The following is a 21,090-nucleotide window of genomic DNA, read 5'->3' on the forward strand; positions in this document are numbered from 1 at the left end:
TCTTTTGTCGGTGATCCTGAATGGACTCCTAAGCTCCTTTATCTCGCTTCCCCGATATCAAATACATAGAGACAAAAGGGAGAGTCCATAGTGCATTACCCCAAGACACTTTATTAGATAAAAGATAGTGCACTTGCATCATCTGCAAAATAAGCTGGTGCAAATGTAATGTCCACGGCTGCCTGCAGTGCAGACCGCGGAAAAGGTATGCGACAGCGCGGCGCCTCCTCTCTGACACGTTTCCTCCCTAGATAGGCTTCAACTGCAACCTTTCTCAGTTGAGTAATTGCTTGTTTAACAGCCCATTTTCTGGATAAAATCATTCAATACTCTCGTCTAAGCTCTCGTCCAAGGTTCACTTTCAACTTCAGCTTGGCAGCCCCCCAGTCCTCTCCCTCATTGTTTAATTTGTAGAGATTTTCAGCATAGATACTCTGACCTGTCAACATGGTAAGCTGGTTCTATCCCTTTTCCTTCTAACACACATCATAGGCATACTTAGAATTACACCCCAAAACACATTCTTCTACTCCTTGCGAGTGTGGTAATACCACGTGTGAGATTTTCACAACCTACCATATAGGGGACCTAAAATCCAAGGAGCACCTTCAGGCGTTCTATTACACATGTAATTTGCTGACTACATTTTTGGAGGCCCTGGAGTACCAGGGTAGTAGATACACCCACAAAATTACCACATTTTGGAGAGTAAACACCCTAAAAGGCAAGGTGAGTCTTTTGAAAACTTTTTTTTTTTTTGCCACAAGTTTTTGGAAAATTTGAATTTTTTTTTTTTTATTTAAAACATAAATTTGTCAAAATCATAAGATATTTCTCACATACAGCATGGGCTTACTTAGAGTTACAACCCAAAACACATTCTGCTACTCTTCCCAAGTATGGCTATACTACATGTGAGACTTTTTGGATGGAATACATGCCAAACATTGAATTTTGTGCATCACACCAATTGTGTCAAAACCAATGTACTGTAAAAGGTCACCTCTGTACGTGTGGTAAGGAAATATAGTTTAGTGTCCCAGTTCTAGTTCCTATAAGCCAGGCAAGCCTACAGGGACGTGGCTGCCCCAAGGCATGCCATGTTCACTGGCCTGGTGCCTTGCAGGAACATAGCTTGATGTGCAGACGGTTCAGACCACAGGCAGACACATTGTCAGCAAACAAGCAAAGGATTGGTCAGGTAGCAGGCAGAAGGTGATCAATAAACAGAGATCACAAAGTAGTAACCAATGGTGTCATAAATGACAGCCTTGTTTACTACTGTAACTGATTGGTGTGTTTGGTCACAGCGATCACATCGTAACAGGGCAACTCACAGTAGACTTTACAACAATTGGTGATCAGTTTGGTGGACAAAGCAGTCACAGATCGTATCTGTGTTAGTAATACTGCCACTGTCACCAATGCTGAAGGTGATTTTTGCCACCTCTGACACAAATGCTGAGGGTTATTACTGTGACCACTGACCCCAATGCTAGGATTAGTCCCCCACCCTTTTTTCTCTGTGTGCATTATAGCTGAAATACATTAGGGAAAAAAACTTTAGGATGTTGAGGTGTGCTACAGCCTATACATTTGAATGCTCTGCCCAACCCAATACAATGAACCGCAACACACAAAAGCATACTGTCATTTTGCAACCATCTGGAAGTTGCACTTCTATAATTCTCAAGCTGACCATCTGTTGTAACGTCAAAGAGTTCTGCCACTAAAAATGCGTCAGTTTAAGCAAGGAGCAAAAGAGGAGGCCCTAACTGCTTGGATTAAATCTACAGTGGAGATAATTATAAGCATAAGGTCTTCTGGATCATTAAGTTTGGACGAGGAATGAAAAAAATAAAAAAAGCATGGCACACAGAAAATAAAAAAAAACACACGAAAAGTATAAACTCGAGACAGCACAAGGTTTTTTTTTTTTTATTTCTATAATAAAATAAACACTTTAAAAACAGAGATCACCATTTCAATTACCATCATGTCAGTTCACCCAGCTATATTGTCCAAGTTTGAAATAAGGATTCTTACTTTCAGATTTTGAGATCTTATTGCCAAAATGAAGAATCATGTCAAATAAATATTACAGGTTTGTGAACTGAGCCTGATGTGATTAATAGAGCAAACTTTGCTACTGAGTGGTCATATTGGGCAAAACATAACAGAACACAATTTACGATAACAAAATGAGCTTCGTCTGACAGCAAGTGGACCACATCAGCTCACCAGACCTGCAAGAGGCACAAGAGAAAAATGGTTTTATTGTTAAATGTGCACAAACTTTAAAAGCAAGCTTTTATTTTTTATTATTATGTTCAGGTCCCAAAAATCATGTACATTTTTTTAAAGCAGCATTAAACCCGAAACAAAGATTGTAACATATTGCAGCGTGCCAATCCAATGTGGTGACTGCATTTGTTTTCTTTTTTTCCTCCCCCTGTTTTCACCTGGTGATCTGGCTAGTAACACACCTCCTGTTTTAAAGTGCCTCCACTTTTGATTAATGGGCCATACACACTATAAGATTTTCTGAAGACTTTTTCCTTCAGACTTACCAAAACCATATAATATGAGGTCAAACCTAAACACTTTCAATTTGTATGCAATCTGGCAGGCCCTTACACTACATAGAAAAGGTAAATCTGAAGGAAAAAGTCTTCAGAAAATCTTATAGTGTGTATGGCCCTTAAGGAGCACAAGGGGCACCTTTGGACAGCAGCACTGTTAATGTAAAGAGAGGCTGAGGGTTTTTTTTTGCTACGATGCTGGGGGGTTATTTTTGCTACCACTGATATCAAAAGGATTAACAGTTTTAGATACACTAACTGAAGTTGAACTCCAGCTAACACTTTATAAGCATATACAGCAAACAAGGTTTTACATAAATAAAGGTTGATCATGGTGAGCACAATTTCTACATCTGCAGGACAATTTGTTCTGTTGAAAAACAACAGACTTAGTCCCGGTTCACACTAGGGCGACCTGTGAGGCGACCTGTGGTCGCCTCACAGGTCGCCTTCCATAGGGAAGCTGCGGACCCGTTCTAATAGGAGCGACACAAGTCGCTCCGACTTAGAAAAAGGGTCCGGAGCTTCTTTGGGGCGACCAGGAGGCGACCACCATAGACTTCAATGTTATGAAGTCCGTGGCGGCCGTTCCGAGGTCGCGGCGCGCTGCTCGCACCGCGACTTTGGAGGTCGCGGTGCGAAGTAGCGTCGCGGTAGTGTGAATGGGGGCTTACTGGCAGTATCCCCAGGTCAAATATAAAAGAAAGTCTAAAAAAGGAAATACATCTAAAAATTGTTACGTTGCAATTAGGTTTGTTTTTGGGTTGAATACCACTTTAAGCCTAATAAACATTACATAAAACTTATTAAAAAATTATAGCCAGTATACGGGACTCAGGTTTTTCTTTTTCAGGAGGAGTTACTCCACCCCACCTCTCTCTGTCCCTACATGACTGTTCAGATTGGAATTTCAATCATAGAGAAAGAGCCTGAAGGCAAACAGCCTTTGCTTGACACTCTCTTCATAAAAGGTAGGTTGAGGTAGTGGTAAACAAGGTTTCCCACAACCTAGTCTAGTTTAGCAGGCCTTTATGGCAAGATTTACAGAATCTCTTCCAATCTCGTACTTCTGTTTTATGTGTTGCTATCCCACAAGAACAAGAGAAATTAAAACACGGCCTTAAAGTGCCTCACTGAAAATGAATCAAAGTTCACCTTAACACAGGCTTTTAAATTAATAAATACCGTATATACTCGAGTATAAGCCGACCCGAGTATAAGCCGAGGCCCCTACTTTTACCACAAAAAGATGGGAAAAATGATTGACTCGAGTATAAGCCTAGGGTGAGAATGCAGGGCGGCGGGCATGGTGCAGGAGAATGCAGGGCGGCGGGCATGGTACAGGAGAATGCAGGGTACTGGCATGGTACAGGAGAATGCAGGGTGAATGGCATGGTACAAGAGAATGCAGGGTGACTGGCATGGTGCAGGAGAATGCATGGTGGCTGGCATGGTGCAGGAGAATGCAGGGTGGCTGGCATGGTGCAGGAGAATGCAGGGTGGCTGGCATGGTACAGGAGAATGCAGGGCGGCGGGCATGGTACAGGAGAATGCAGGGTGACTGGCATGGTACAAGAGAATGCAGGGTGACTGGCATGGTACAGGAGAATGCAGGGTGACTGGCATGGTGCAGGAGAATGCAGGGTGGCTGGCATGGTGCAGGTGAATGCAGGGTGGCTGGCATGGTGCAGGTGAATGCAGGGTGGCTGGCAGGGTACAGGAGAATGCAGGGTACTGGCATGGTACAGTAGAATGCAGGGTACTGGCATGGTACAGTAGAATGCAGGGTACTGGCATGGTGCAGGAGAATGCAGGGTGACTGGCATGGTGCAGGATAATGCAGGGTGACTGGCATGGTACAAGAGGATCCGGGGTTGTGGGCATACTACAGGAGATGCAGTGCTGTGGGCATGGTACAGGTGGACCATGCCCGCAGCACTGCATCCCTTGTAGTATACCCGCAGCCCTGCAGAATGGCAGGTAGTGCAGCAGTTTCCCTTACCTGTTCCAGAGGCGCCTTTGTTTTAAAAATGGCGCCGCCCGGCCCCGACATGTCATTGCGCACGCGCCGCCGCTCGTATACTTTCGGCTATTCCCGGCCTCTCCCGAGCGGCGCCGGGAATAGCCGAAATTACACGAGCGGCGGCAGCGCGTGCGCAATGACATGTATGCGCCGGGCGGCGCCATTTTTAAAACTCAAGCACGTCGGAGCGGCCGGGAACTTTTTTTTTTTTTCTTGACTCGAGTATAAGCCGAGGGGGACGTTTTCAGCACAAAAAAATGTGCTGAAAAACTCGGCTTATACTCGAGTATATACGGTAGTCTGCATAGTATTTCCACAGCTAATAAAAAGGAAACTACTCTGTAGTAAACATCCGCTTTACATACAGATAATGAACATAAACATAAAAGAAATAGTAAATATTAACCAGGCACATCAGACACTTACCTAAGTAATCGTCCATCAGAGAACCAATTGCAAACTGAAAAAAAAAAAAAAAAAGTAGGGTTAGATTCCCAGCTCATAAACGTTATGTATGACAGTCTAGTACAAATTAAAGAATTGCAAGTAGAAGCAGTGGGGGTTTACATCAACCTTTTACATAGAAGACCTCACAAAAAAAAAAAAAAAAAAAAAAAAAAAAACACCACCACCAGTTTCATTGGAAAATAGAAGCTGCCCTTGGCAAATGCATGTTACCTGGTTTGGTTAAGATGTTCAGAGTCACTTCCCAACAACTAATGAAGTAGTAAGGACTGACTTTTTTTGATTTCATGCCTGCCTGGGATTCATAAATAAATACCGAATCTAGAATCAGCCAGGCCCTGCCATTTTCAAAAGGATTCCACTTATTTCTCTTTTATAAAAAAGGTACAATTTTAGTCCTTGCATCCATCTTGTGGAGCGGACTTACCTGCTAGCTAAATCCTTATAGATCAAAAGTATCTCTGTCCCTGGATTGAACCCTGCAAACCCCCCCCTTGTTAAAGCCCTTTGCGACCCTACCCTCAAACTGCAGTTTTACCCTAAAATTCTGTAGCCCACTAAACCAGGATGTGCCGGATTTTTATAAAAATCATATCAAAGTAAAATGAAGTGCTCCTGATTGCAATGTTGCCTAGAGAGATTAAGCTGTTCACTGATAGATTTTTACTTGCTGCCTGGGATTTCTCTGTAAAGCCCAACTTCAGGAAAATGAAACCATCCACCTGTGCAATGTGGGGGTGCCACTGCTCAATAGGTTTATGGGAGAATTAAAGAACTCCATCACTTACATTATACCCAGTATGGTATGTCAAGGAGGTTGAAGTGCAACTAGAGCCAGTTGCAGTTTACAAAGCGGTCACAGCATTTGAGGGGGAATTTAATTCTAGAACTGGACTTTAAGTACAGTTTAATAAAAAAGGCAAAAAATTTGGGGGAGCATACCCATGTATTTCCAAAGCTGCTGCAGCCAAGAACCAAAAGACATGTATATTAAAAAAGAATAGCGCGCAAATGCAAAAGAAATTACTACCAAATCTGAAGAGAGTCCATAAATAAAAATGGGGGTTTGGTCCCACCATATGGCCATATCGTGCTCAAGCCCACTACTGCGTCAAAGTACCCCATTATCAGTGGGTCCTACACTATCCATGAAAAAGAGATGAATCCAGTACAGTACAGTTTAATAATTACCAAATGCCTACATAGAAGTTCTAAACATGGTTCAGAGACAATTTGGTTTATCTGTTAACACACACTTTTATTATTAAAGAACAGCAGGCCTCTACTGTAGAAGTAAAAAGTAGCAGGTCCTGTACACTTCTGTACTCTCTATGCCCTTTGTAAACCAAGCTTTTTTTTTTTTTTTTTTTTTTTTTTTTTCAAAATCAAAAAAGAGGAAGACGAAACCGCTTACAACAGAAATTTAGGAGCGCTTATCATTGTCAATTTCAAACGCCATTATCCTGACCCTGGTATCACAACCTAATGAATGTGACAGTGCTATACCCTGCCACAGTGTGAAAAAGGGTTTTGTGTCTTCCAGACAGGTGTTACGGGGCTCCAGTGTGCTTGTTTCATACAGAGGAAGCTGGTCTTTCAGTTTCAGAGTTTGGTAAAACCTGGTTTGGGACCCATAGTCCATAGGCTTTGTAGATTTTGGGAGGGATGAAGGGTCAAATACTGCATCCTGCACATTCTATACCGATTGTACAGGTGTGTGAATGGGTTTTAGTAGAGACATGACTATGATTCAGGGCTCCACAACGTCAGAAAGAGGGAGTCTTAGCACAGGAGTCAGGAGGGCTCCACCTAGGATGCAGGTGGAAGTCCGTGCAGCAGAGAGCTGCTAGATGCATGTATAGAAATTATTTGAGAAGGCTGTCCAGAGGAGACAGGCAATGGCCATAGGATTGAGATCAGAGCAGCAGCATTGCAAGTGCATGCCAGAAGGCTGACGCACATTTGTTTTTGTGGCAGAGAAATGCTGAAAAATTCCTTTGAGGGAAACCAATGTGTTGAACTGGCAACAAAAGCCCTTAGAAGATGTAGATGGCTGCATCCTTAATGCTCTACCGTATGAAGTTGGTTTTCACTCAATACCATACTTGTTCCCGGTCAGGGACTAAAAAGTCGTGAAGCCATGATCAAGATGACAGCCTAAAAACCTACACGTATGAAACAAGTCAGCAATGGCAGCTTCCATATTTCTATCCTTACAGGTGCCCTTTAACAGGTCTCGTCCCTCAAACCCCAACAATTATCTAGCTGAAACTAGAAGAGTGGCTTAGGTGCTAGTCAGCATTCCTCTGCAAATAGCTGACAGCCCCTTGCTTGGACATCCAACAAATTACCAAGGTAAAATTCTGTTGATCTTCTTGTATGCACCTAAGAATCAAACACTTTTTATTTTTTTATGGTTTTATTTTAATATAAAGACCATTAAAAAAAAACCCTGTAATTACCTAATCTATGAATTGGTAGGGTATTTTTTTATTTTTTTTTAAGCAAAGCTAGACAATATTTTCCAAGTGCATACGTGTTTGAAAGCTTGCTAAAAATCTTTAATTACTTACAATATCATTCTTATCCACTCTGGTCCCCACAATCTTTAGGCGAATTTCATCATCTTGTTGTATGACGACATCCTAGCAGAGATATTAGTATGTTGGTTAATCATTATGGTGACTGCAAAATGAGCGAACGGTGCGGCATGACAGTGTGAAAAATGAATAGAATTCTGGGGGGCATTACTAGATGAATCACTAGCAGGAGGAAGGGAGTCCTGATTCTCCTACATAGATCTTTAGTTAGACCTTATTTAAAATACTGTGTCTAGTTTTATCCCTCTGGCCATTTTAAACTAGTCAGGAGGGACTGCAGATCCATAATATGTACAGGATGGCATGAATAAAACCTTTAAATACTTAAAGCAGAGTTCCACCCTCAAAACAAACGTTTCCCCATCCGCTTGCTCTAAATTACCTGAAAAACAATTGGACATTTTTTTTTTTGATTCACTTACCTTGTTTTTAAAGAAAATATACTTACCTTCCTTCCTCTTCCTCCCTCTGCGGACACGGCCGCCGACGTCACTTCCTCCTTGCATTGACTCCTGGGAGATGAGAGTCATCGATCCCAGGAGTCAATGCGCCTGCATCGGCCCTGCTCGTCACTTCCGGTGCAGGCGCGTCATTCCCTGCTGAATAGCTTCTGGGCATGCAGTCAATCACAGCCAGTAAGGCGGGAGCAGGGGGACGGGGCTGAGCCACACTCTCTGCCTCTTATGGACGCAGAAAGCCAGCTCAGCAGCGAGCATGCACAAGTGTCCCCACAGCAAGCGGTTTGCTATGGGGGCACTCAGCAAGGGGGAGAGCCCAGAGCGCTGCTCCAAATCCCTTTTTTGCTGCTGTAATCTGACTTCCTGATAGAAGATGGCTAGGCTTGTTATCCATGGTCCCACTGTGCATAGAAATGTAGCCACCCTTTCTTGCTTGCCCTTGAGATGGACTAGGGGCTTTGTACTATAGAATATGTAATGTGCATAGAAGAGAGCACATGCCTGCAACTAACATGCAATTTTCATTCCAAACAAACAGAAATTAGAGGGAAAAGGAGAGATTAAGAAACTCTTGAAGGACATTACAAGAAGGCAGAAAAACTTAGAGACAATTTCATGAAAAATATATTACAGGTGCATTAAGTAGTGAAGGTGTATAGATTATTTTTGGAGAATAAGGATATTGTTTAGTGCCGCTTTAAAGAGGTTGTAAACTCGGTACAATTTTTTTTTTTTTTTCTACAACCTGAAAGAGAAATACATAATGAGCTAGTATGCATCGCATACTAGCTCATTATGAAATACTTACCTTAGAACGAGCCCCCGCTGTGCCGTCAACTCTCCTCTATGACGGGCGACATGTCTAGTCGCCCGTCTTCCGGGATCGCGGCATCCGGCCATCTGATTGGCCGGAGCCGCGGTGACATCCCTCCCGCGCACATGCGCGGGAGCCGACAGTCACGGCACGGGGCTCTGAAGGAACGGCACGAGCGGCCGTTCCTTCATAGCGCATGCGCCAGTGACGTCACTGGATGCATCGAAGGTAAATATCTCCAAGTTTAGGAGATATTTACAGTACCTATAGGTAAGCCTTATCATAGGCTTACCTATAGGTACAACTTGCAGAGGAGGGTTTACTTCCTCTTTAAGGAGGAATGGTCACCCCCCCTAAAGTGGTTCTAAAAATATTTTTTTTTCTCTAAAATAAAATGCGATACATGTCTGCTCTGTACAATGGTACTGCACAGAGCAGCCTCATACCTCTTCTCCTGGGGCTCGCTGCCAGCTGCCCTCTTCTCAGTACCCCCTAAGCAAGTCGTGTGCTGAGGGAGCACCCATGTGCCCCAAGTAGACTGTGTGCATTCATAGACGAACACAGTCCGGCTTCCTCCTCATAGGATTAGACTCTGAGCACCAGGAGCCTATGGCTTCTGCTGTTCTCAGTGTGTCCTGTGAGAAGGGGAGAGAGAGGAGAGCGGGATTGCAGATGGGCACAGCGCTGGATCGAGAGAGGACCCGGGTACATTTTAGGGGGTGAAGGAACAAGTAGCTGGACATTTACCTTAAATGGAGGTAATGTCAGTCATATGCAATATGAAGATGTTTTTGCTCATTAGCCAATAAAAAGATAGGCATGTCTCTTACCTCATCTACAGTCTTATAACAAGGTGGATTAGAATTGGGATCAAACTCCATTTCAGACGGAATGGACTGAAACAAAGAACAAGGAGATCAGTTAGATACACTCATGCCTTCATAAGTAGATATTGTACATTCAGGATTTGAGTGCAACTCCAGAGGGGGAGTGCGTGAGTGTACCCACACACATATATTCACACACAGCCAAAAATATTGGCACCCCTGCATTTATGTCAGATAATGCACCACTTCCCCCAGAAAGTTGTTGCAATTACAAATGTTAAGGCATTCTCATGTTTATTTTTTATTTTATTTGTAGGTATGACACCAAAAAGGAAAAACAAAAAAGGAGAAACAAAAAAGCCTGACAAAAATTTGACACATTCCACACACAACTCCAAAAATGGACTGGACAAAAATTATTGGCACCCTCAATTTAATATTTGGTAGCACACCCCTTGGAAAAAATAGGTGAAATCAATCACTTCTTGTAACCATCAAAGAGTTTCTTACACCACTCTACTGGAATTTTGGACCTTTCTTCTTTCGCCAACTGCTTCAGGTCTCTCAAATTGGAAGGGTTCCTTTTTCCAACTGCTGTTTTGGGGTCTCCCTACAGGTGCTCTATGGCAGTGGTCCTCAACCCTGGCCTACAGGGCCCACTAACAGGCCAGGTTTGCAAGATAACTGAAACACATCCCAGGTGATATCATTTGCTGCTCAGTGATTGCAGTATTCTAGTCTGCATCTTGCCAAGGTAATACTTAAAATCAGGCCTGTTAGTGGGCCCTGAGGACCGGAGTTGAGGACCACTGCTCTATGGGATTTAGATCTAGACCCATTTCTGGCCAGTTTAGTACTCTCCAGCGCTTTGTTTTAAACCATTTCGGAGTGCTTTTTAACGTGTGCTTTGAGTCATTGTCCTGCTGTAAAACCCATGATCTCCGACGGAGACCCAACTTTCTGACACTGGGCCCTACCTTGCACACCACAATTCTTTGGTAGTTTTCAGATTTCATAATGCCATGCACACAGTCAAGACATCCAGTGCCTGAATCAGCAAAGCAACCCCAACACATCAGTGAACCTCCACCATGTTTGACTGTAGGGCTTGTATTCTTTTCTTTAAAAGGCCTCATTACTTTTTGTGAAAAAATTAGAATGATGGGCTTTACCAAAAAGCTGTAATTTGGTTTCATCGGTCTGGAAGTTAGGCCCCCCTCCTCCTTCCCCCGCCGACAGGCCATTCACCGCAAGGTTCACTGCCAGTTTCCCTTACAGCAGGCATTTCCAACCTGCGGCCCAGGGGCCGCATGTGGCCCGGAAACCGCAGGCAATGCGGCCCACTGCCCCCTGGCAATTTTTATTTTTTTTTTGCTGGGGAGGAAGGAAGTCGAGTCGGGGCACGGCCACAGAGGCAGTCTTGGAGGGGATCATCCACTAGTTGTGTAAAATTAGTGCTTGGGGGGGGGGGGGGGGGGTGCGGCAGCGTTTTATTACTTATATACTTTAACTAATAGTATATATTTTATATGCGGCCCGAGAAAATTTCTCTACACTCAATGTGGCCCAGAGAAGCCAAAAGGTTGGACACCCATGCCTTACAGGGAATGGCGGCGGCAACAGCACCCGAGAGCAGATTGAAAAATTGGCTGGGGTGCCGACTTCGCAGAATCCCTGGACAGGTAAGTTTCCTAATATAAAAAGTCAGCAGCAACAGTATTTGCAGCTGCTGACTTAATTTTTTGGTGAGTTTTCAGATGAGTTTATTAACAAATTAACTACAATTTTAAGAAGGTGCCAATAATTTTGCATAATCAATTTTTGAATTTTGAAATGTGTCAGATTTGGCTTTTTGTTTCTCCACTTTTTTGTCATACTAATACAAACAAGAGAAATAAGCATGAGAATGCCTAAACATTGGGAATTAAAATTTTCTGGGCAAGGTGGTGCATTGTCTGACAGAAATGCAGGGGGTGCCAATATTTTTAGCCATGACGCACACAGTATCTCACAAAAGTGAGTACACCCCTCACATATTTGTAAATATTTTATTATATCTTTTCATGTGACAACACTGAAGAAATGACACTTTGCTACAATGTAAAGTCGTGAGTGCACAGCTTGTATAACAGTGTAAATTTGCTGTCCCCTCAAAATAACTCACACAGCCATTAATGTCTAAACCGATGGAAACAAAAGTGAGTACACCCCTAAGTGAAAATGTCCCAATTGGGCCCAATTAGCCATTTTTCCTCCCCGGTGGAATGTGACTCGTTAGTGTTACAAGGTCTCAGGTGTGAATGGGGAGCAGGTGTGTTAAATTTGGTGTCAACGCTCTCGCTCTCTCATACTGGTCTATGGAAGTTCAACATGGCACCTCATGGCAAAGAACTCTGAGGATCTGAAAAAAAGAATTGTTGCTCCACATAAAAAGATGGCCTAGGCTATAAGAAGATTGCCAAGACACTGAAACTGAGCTGCAGCATGGTGGCCAAGACCATACAGCGGTTAAACAGGACAGGTTTCACTCAGAACAGGCCTTGTCATGGTCGACCAAAGAGGTTGAGTGCATCTGCTCAGCATCATATCCAGAGGTTGTCTTTGGGAAATAGACGTATAAGTGCTGCCAGCGATGCTGCAGAGGTTGAAGGGGTGGGGGGGGGGGGGTCAGCCTGTCAGTGCTCAGACCAAACGCCACACACTGCATCAAATTGGTCTGCATGGCTGTCGTCCCAGATGGAAGCCTCTGCTAAAGATGATGCACAAGAAAGCCCGCAAACAGTTTTCTGAACAAAAGTAGACTAAGAACATGCATTTAAGGCGTCAAGCGTGTGAGTCAGCAACCAGGTAAGGAGTACAAAGACAAGTGTGTCTTGCCTACAGTCAAGCATGGTGGTGGGAGTGTCATGGTCCGGCACTGGGGAACTCCAGTTTATTGAGGGAACCATGAATGCCAAAATGTACTGTGACATACTGAAGCAGAGCATGATCCCCTCCCTTCGGAGACTGGGCCACAGGGCAATATTCCAACATAACGATCCCAAACACACTTCCAAGATGACCACTGCCTTGCTAAAGAAGCTGAGGGTAAAGGAGATGGACTAGCCAAGCATGTCTAAACACCTAAACCCTATTGAGCATTTGGGAGGGGGGGGGGGGGTGTCCTCAAATGGAAGGTGGAGCAGCGTAAGGTCTCTAACATCCACCAGCTCCATGATGTTGTCATGGGGGGGGGGGGGGGGGGGAAGTGTAAGAGGACTCCAGTGGCAACCTGTGAAGCTCTGGTGAACTCCATGCCCAGGAGGGTTAAGGCAGTGGTGGAAAAGAACGGTGGCCACACAAAATATTGACACTTTGGGCCCAATTTGGATATGTTCACTTAGGGGTGTTTTGTTGCCAGCAGTTTAGACTTTAATGGCTGTGTGTTGAGTTATTTTGAGGGGACAGCAAATTTACACTGTTATACAAGCTGTACACTCACTACTTTACATTGTAGCACAGTGTCATTTCTTCAGCGTTGTTACATGAAAAGGTATATTCAAATATTAAAAAAAAAAAAAAAAAAAAAAAAGTGGTATAACTTACATGTCTTGAAATAAAGCAGGACATGGGTCCAATTTCTGTAAATAACCCGACCTGTAAAAAAGGACAAGACATCAATGGGATAAAAACACTGCAAGCCTGAAATGATTACTACAAAAGACCATAATAAAGGCAGAAGCTTCATATCTCCCACAAACTACCTGCAGAAATTAATCTTTTTCAGTGCCAATAGTACAACGTAGTGGTTTTATAATTATAAGAGAGGCTTTAACCCAGAAAAACATATATTCTACATTAGGAGCGGTTTTGAAAACACTCAGCTTTAGGGTCCTTCATTAATATCGAAATTAACTAAAAGAAGAGACTCATTCATGGATGGTAGGTCAAACCTAGTCTTGAACCATGCAGTTAAAACAAAAAGACAACATGGAGTGAACAGTGTTACCATGCTGTAGAAAGTGGTTAACATACTGAATTCAGCAGGTGCTGCATTCAATGGAATTACTCAGCACTATGTGCAATTAAATTACTGCATAGCTTTTCAATTCTTGTCAAAACACTAATGTATGTTGCAGACACATTAAATATTTAATTTAAATTTTGACTAGTGATCGACCAATATCATTTTTTTTATTGCCGATACCATATGGAGGTCATCGCATATCGGTATTGGCTGATATTTTCGTACATTACATTTTTTTTTTTTTTTCTCCCCCCAGGTACTCTTGTGGAGGGACCTGGGGGTCTAAAAGACCCCAAACCCCTCCTCTGCACTTAAAAGCATTCAAAACACCAAGTTTGGCTGTTTTGAATGCTGTAATTTTTTTGAATTTGGCGCAGAGTACCCGGAAGTGATGTCATGACATCACTTCCGGGTTTTTACATGGAGCCGAATGCGGCTTTGATCTGGTCTTCTCTTCGACAGCCGTGCAGGTTGGTTGCCTGGGTCGTCCCCTCCCGCTCCTTGTAATGACAGCCGAGCGGCTTCTCAGCCACATCGGCTGTCATTACAAGACAGCCGACCATCAGCTATGGACGCCGGTACCGGGGTGAGGCCTCTAGCTGCAGGCATCACTCTGGTATAGCACTTTCCCGAAATATTGGCAAAATCGGTAACCTCAGGGGCCGATTCCGATATATCGGGGAAAGTGCATATCGGCCCCGGATATATCGGCTTTTTCTACATCCCTAATTTTGACCACAGTACTTAATGTGAACTTTTTATTTTGCTCATGTGCGGCTAAGCAAGAGGTTCACTAAACTACCGCCCCCAGCCACATACAGTGCCTTGCGAAAGTATTCGGCCCCCTTGAACTTTGCGACCTTTTGCCACATTTCAGGCTTCAAACAAAGATATAAAACTGTAATTTTTTGTGATGAAAACAACAAGTGGGACACAATCATGAAGAGGAACGAAATTTATTGGATATTTCAAACTTTGTTAAATAAAAAAACTGAAAAATTGGGCGTGCAAAATTATTCAGCCCCTTTACTTTCAGTGCAGCAAACTCTCTCCGGAAGTTCAGTGAGGATCTCTGAATGATCCAATGTTGACCTAAAGGACTAATGATGATAAATAGAATCCACCTGTGTGTAATCAAGTCTCCGTATAAATGCACCTGCACTGTGATAGTCTCAGAGGTCCGTTTAAAGCACAGAGAGCATCATGAAGAACAAGGAACACACCAGGCAGGTCAGAGATACTGTTGTTAGGGATGGAGATACAAAAGTTTTTGTAACCTCAATTAAAGTCCCGACTCCCCCTGTTTTCCTTCCAATTATCAGGGATGGAGGCGTGCGGTTCTCTGGACCACCCCTTGTACAAGTGCGAACGTTTGCTACACTCAGGGGGCTGACCCCGTGGATCATTGGGGTCGGCTTACTACTAACCCTGTATTAGTACAAACGTGCTTGTCACTTCCAGGGGGCATGGCCCCATGTATTTGGGATCGGCCACTATAATTACTAATTTTTATTACCATTGCTACCTATACAATTTGTCACTGCCATTATATTGATAGAGGTCTCATTCAGGGCATATTGTTGCTTTTTCCCTCGGGACTTGCCAATTGAGGTTTCTCCTTTTCCTGTCTGTCCCGGGAGCTGCGATGCGCTCCTGCCTCCCTCCCCTTCCTCCTTGTGGTGCGGGGGTGGGGGGCGGGTTTGGCAGGGCAGCTCCCGGGCCATTGCCCGGGGGCTGCATAGTGCTCCTGCCTCCCTCCCCTTCCTCCTTCATCCTTGTGATGCGGGGTTGTGGGCGGGTCTGGCCCCTCCGTGCGGGTCTAAGACGCCACTGGTTTGGCCGTCAGACCGGCACGCTAACATACCATCTACCTTCCTCCACGAGGCGTCGGCTTCCGCTCAGCTACCTACTGGCGGTCGCCGATGTCTCCACTATGGAATGGTTGCGTGACGCTGGGAGCCCTCCCGTCGGGTTTTTTAGGGTGCAACAACTCTTGATTTCCTCAATTGACTTTCATTCAAGGCATTTAGCTACAATCGGTAATACTCTGGATTCTTTTTTCTTTACTTCACACTATCAACTTTCACATGTCTCTGTACTCTTTGGAACAGGGGTCTGTTTCCTCACTCTGTTTTCACTATCACCACAATTCACTCTATTTCATCTTTTTCTATTACCTCGGTTCACAATTTTCACCTTGGGTCATTTGTCATGCTCTTCACTCATCCTCATTATCATTTCACCTTATAATGCTTTATTTGCACATCTCTCTGATGCTTTCAGCATGTACACACTATGGGGATACTCCATGTTGGGTCTGTCACGTTGGTTTTCTTTCTCTATCTTGGTATTCATCTATCTGGTATACTCAATATTTGATTACTATACTACTATTACAACTCAATATACAAACGATTGCTATTATTACTCTTATCACATCATATATATATTTAATCCAATCCTAGATACTATATCGGATGTTATTGAGACAATTACCATTCTTTCTACTATGAATATTCGGTCACTGTACTTCTATGGTTGCCCCCTATGCCTGCCTGGTATGTCTCCCTCAGCTCCCGGGTCAGATGGTACACAGGGGTCCTTCCTTGGCGAGTCCCTTAAGGCAACAGCTTCAATTCATTGTAAGCAACTCTATACTATTAATACCCTTTTCAATGGGCATGTATACTACTATATGCATTACTTCATTATATTTTCTTTTTTATAGTTGATCATTGTGCACCAGCTCCTGAGGAAGTGTTGTTTAACACGAAACGCGTAGAGCAATTATGATGCAAATTTGGTGGACTATGTACTGTCTTGTTACCAATTATTTCATGTTGTTTTTATACTCCATTTGATCATGTATGTATATATATTTTATATGCTCTGGTCATTGGGACTAAATGTATGTCATCTATTGTCTCCATGATGCTACTACCTGTGCATTCACAATAAATCAAGTTACATGTGTACTTACTCATGTTTTTGTTGGGATGGTATGCACATATATATACCCCATAACATATTTTTGTATAGTCTATGGCCAGCCAATCACACGCCTCATTCAAAGTCCCACCTAAATCCCCCCTTGTCTCATACTATATTAGGGATGGAGATACAAAAGTTTTTGTAACCTCAATTAAAGTCCTGACTCCCCTTGTTTTCCTTACTGTTGTGGAGACGTTTAAAGCTGGATTTGGATACAAAAAGATTTCCCAAGCTTTAAACATCCCAAGGAGCACTGTGCAAGCGATAATATTGAAATGGGAGTATCAGACCACTGCAAATCTACGAAGACCTGGCCATCCCTCTAAACTTTCATCTCATACAAGGAGAAGACTGATCAGAGATGCAGCCAAGAGGCCCATGATCACTCTGGATGAACTGCAGAGATCTACAGCTGAGGTGGGAGACTCTGTCCATAGGACAACAATCAGTCGTATACTGCACAAATCTGGCCTTTATGCAAGAGTGGCAAGAAGAAAACCATTTCTTAAAGATATCCATAAAAAGGGTCCTTTAAAGTTTGCCACAGGCCATCTGGGAGACACACCAAACATGTGGAAGAAGGTGCTCTGGTCAGATGAAACCAAAATCGAAATTTTTGGCAACAATGAAAAAATTTATGTTTGGCGTAAAAGCAACACAGCTCATCACCCTGAACACACCATCCCCACTGTCAAACATGGTGGTGGCAGCATCATGGTTTGGGCCTGCTTTTCTTCAGCAGGGACAGGGAAGATGGTTAAAATTGATGGAAGATGGATGGAGCCAAATACAGGACCATTCTGGAAGAAAACCTGATGGAGTCTGCAAAAGACATGAGACTAGGACAGAGATTTGTCTTCCAACAAGACAATGATCCAAAACATAAAGCAAAATCTACAGTGGAATGGTTCACAAATAAACATATCCAGGTGTTAGAATGGCCAAGTCAAAGTCCAGACCTGAATCCAATCGAAAATCTGTGGAAAGAACTGAAAACTGCTGTTCACAAACACTCTCCATCCAACCTCACTGAGCTCGACCTGTTTTGCAAGGAAGAATGGGCAAAAATTTCAGTCTCTCGATGTGAAAAACTGATAGAGACATACCCCAAGCGACTTACAGCTGTAATCACAGCAAATGGTGGCGCTACAAAGTATTAACTTAAGGGGGCTGAATAATTTTGCACGCCCAATTTTTCAGTTTTTTATTTGTTAAAAAAGTTTGAAATATCCAATAAATTTTGTTCCACTTCATGATTGTGTATCACTTGTTGATTCTTCACAAAAAATTACAGCCTGAAATGTGGCAAAAGGTTGAAAAGTTCAAGGGGGCCGAATACTTTCGCAAGGCACTGTATGCTTTTTATTCATGGTCTTTCTGCTTTGTTTGGCCATTGGAAGCACAGCAAACATACCCAGCACTTCTAGGCATGGGTAAGCATGTGACTCACTCCCGTTCTTCAATGTGACAGCTCAGGTTGCTGGTGATTGCCCAGTGCTGTCACTTGAAGGAGAGAAGTATATAGGCGTGTGTGATTTTAACAAGTTTGGAGTTTACACCGGGCTTTCTTTACCCCGGTTCTGACACCCGAGTGAGTGAAGTGGCATGGGAAAAAGCAAAGGCAAGTGCATGCTGCTGGGAGGGGAGGAGGATACAAGACTGTCTTTCAGCAGGATAGTACCATTGCAGGGCTCTAACTCAAAATGGAAAACCCAGTTATACATTCAAATATTTCTTTTTGAATTATGGCTAGTATAAATTTCAATTCCCCGTGATCCCCTGCACACCAGAAATATTGTTGAGCTTGGAAGTACCAGTACTGTGAAGCAATCAGGTTGTGTTACATTGCATGGTGCTGTAATCTTTGTGTTCCAGAGACTGGAATCTAGAAAGTGAGGAGTTTAGGCAGCTTACAGGACAGAGAGAACTTCACTTAGTAGGCCTGACTTAGAAAGAGGACACTATGAATAGTGGTGTCACTCTCCTTGCTATACAATACAACAAAGCTGTATGAAAAGTGAACAGAATGATCAATATTTTGGCAAGTAATATAACTATATTCTTTTCTCGTGTACGTGCCGATTTAGAGTTTTACATTTATGTTAAATTAAATCTCACCTTGTTGACTTGAGTAACTACAGCATCCACTACCTCTCCCTTGAAAGGGCGGAAAACAATGGCCTTGTACTTCACAGGATAAAGAACGAAGCCTCTGCCAGGCTGGATCACCCCTGCGCCAATGTTGTCAATTGTAGTAACAGCAATTACAAAACCATACCTGAAGATAAAGGGGAAAATAAAAACTTATAAGTGTTTGCTTTAGTTCAGGTTATAGCTAATGTGATTAACAGGATTTCTGAGCATCTGTAACCTTAGGATCACAGCTGTGTGTTTTTTTTAGTGCGTTTTGCAGAAATGCACTGCAGTCCATTTAACATGGTCCCTTATGGTACAAGTTCACATCCATGTGGTTTCAGCCAGTGCTTTTTTGGAAATGGTCAGGGATTTTTTTCTGCAGCAAATTGTGTTTTGAGTGTAATAGACTTCAATGGACCCGCACCAAAAACGCAAGTTTGCTATGTGGTTTTTTTTTTTCATAACAAAACTGTGTATAGCTGGTTCTTAAGGAGCGGGCTGGGAAGCTGGCCACTGCATCCTTAACAACCGATCAGCGATCAGCTGTACAAAAATTAAAAAAAAAAAAAAAAAAAAAAAAAAAAAGCCGTGGGGGTCCACCCAAAATCCCTACCGGACCCTAAACTGAGCATGGAGCCCGGCCGGTCAGGAAAGGGAGGAGATGAGTGAGATCTGGGGGACCCCCCCTTGTTAAAGAAGGCTTCCAGATTTCGATAAGCCCCCTGCCCACAGACCCCCACGACCACCAGGCCTGGGTTGTGGAGAACCTGCCCCAAAGCACCCCCCCCCCCATGTTGAGGGCATTGAGCTGGTATGGTACCGGGGGGGGGGGGGCACGTGCTCGTCCCTTCCCTAACATGGGGGGCTGCATGCTCAGATAAGTGCCTGATATGGATTGGGCATTTTTTCCCCTTTTACTTCCTGGCCTGCTCAAGAGTGGCTACATTATAAAACAGCACTACTGGGGACTAGGGCCGAAACAACTAATCGATTATGAAAATAGTTGTCAACTATTTTTATAATCGATTAGTTGCAACCGATCAGTTGGTCTGCATACAGAATGCATTGTTTGTTTACATATCAGGAAATACAGTGCAGCACACGTACAGCTCAGTACACCGCCCATAGATGTCAGTAAGTGCCTGAGAGCTTGTGAATGTGTGAGGAGCAATGCCTCATGGGACATGTAGACCTGGGCAGAAAGTGAGTGGTTTTACAGGCAGAAGTTATTTTTACCTTGCTATAGGGGCACTCTATACTATACTTTGCAGCTTGCGATTAGGGTACTCTGAAAGCAGGAGGAGCCAGCAGCATTGGTAGGGGACCCCAATAGAGGAGAATCAGGGCTGCTCTGTGCAAAATCATTGCACAGAGCAGGTACAGTGCCTTGCGAAAGTATTTGGCCCCCTTGAACTTTGCAACCTTTTGCCACATTTCAGGCTTCAAACATAAAGATATAAAACTATTTTTTTGTGAAGAATCAACAACAAGTGGGACACAATAATGAAGTGGAACGAAATGTATTGGATATTTCAAACTTTGTTAACAAATAAAAACTGAAAAATTGGGCGTGCAAAATTATTCAGCCCCTTTACTTTCAGTGCAGCAAACTCTGTCCAGAAGTTCAGTGAGGATCTCTGAATGATCCAATGTTGACCTAAATGACTAATGATGATAAATAGAATCCACCTGTGTGTAATCAAGTCTCCGTATAAATGCACCTGCACTGTGATAGTCTCAGAGGTCCGTTTAAAGCGCAGAGAGCATCATGAAGAACAAGGAACACACCAGGCAGGACCGAAATACTGTTGTGGAGAAGTTTAAAGCCGGATTTGGATATAAAAAGATTTCCCAAGCTTTAAACATCCCAAGGAGCACTGTGCAAGCGATAATATTGAAATGGAAGGAGTATCAGACCACTGCAAATCTACGAAGACCTGGCCGTCCCTCTAAACTTTCAGCTCATACAAGGAGAAGACTGATCAGAGATGCAGCCAAGAGGCCCATGATCACTCTGGATGAACTGCAGAGATCTACAGCTGAGGTGGGAGACTCTGTCCATAGGACAACAATCAGTCGTATACTGCACAAATCTGGCCTTTATGGAAGAGTGGCAAGAAGAAAGCCATTTCTTAAAGATATCCATGAAAAGTGTTGTTTAAAGTTTGCCACAAGCCATCTGGGAAAC

The 21,090-nt window shown here is 43.3% G+C and overlaps 1 protein-coding gene across 1 annotated transcript in view; it reads right to left on the bottom strand.

Moving 5' to 3' along the window:
- Nucleotides 1–1,967: 1,967 nt before the first annotated feature.
- The window catches only part of POLR2G (RNA polymerase II subunit G), a 32,666-nt gene continuing 13,543 nt past the window's right edge, over nt 1,968–21,090 (bottom strand). Inside the window, exons 3-8 of the mRNA XM_082269654.1 lie at nt 18,885–19,044; nt 13,355–13,405; nt 9,773–9,838; nt 7,644–7,715; nt 5,032–5,065; nt 1,968–2,246 (exon numbers count right to left, since the gene is read on the bottom strand). Of these exons, the coding sequence (XP_082125780.1) occupies nt 2,233–2,246; nt 5,032–5,065; nt 7,644–7,715; nt 9,773–9,838; nt 13,355–13,405; nt 18,885–19,044 (397 nt within the window). The 3' untranslated portion in view covers nt 1,968–2,232. The remainder of the gene's footprint in view (nt 2,247–5,031; nt 5,066–7,643; nt 7,716–9,772; nt 9,839–13,354; nt 13,406–18,884; nt 19,045–21,090) is intronic.

This window comes from Pelophylax lessonae (assembly GCF_965119305.1).
Source record: "Pelophylax lessonae genome assembly, chromosome: 10".
Lineage (NCBI taxonomy): Eukaryota > Metazoa > Chordata > Amphibia > Anura > Ranidae > Pelophylax > Pelophylax lessonae.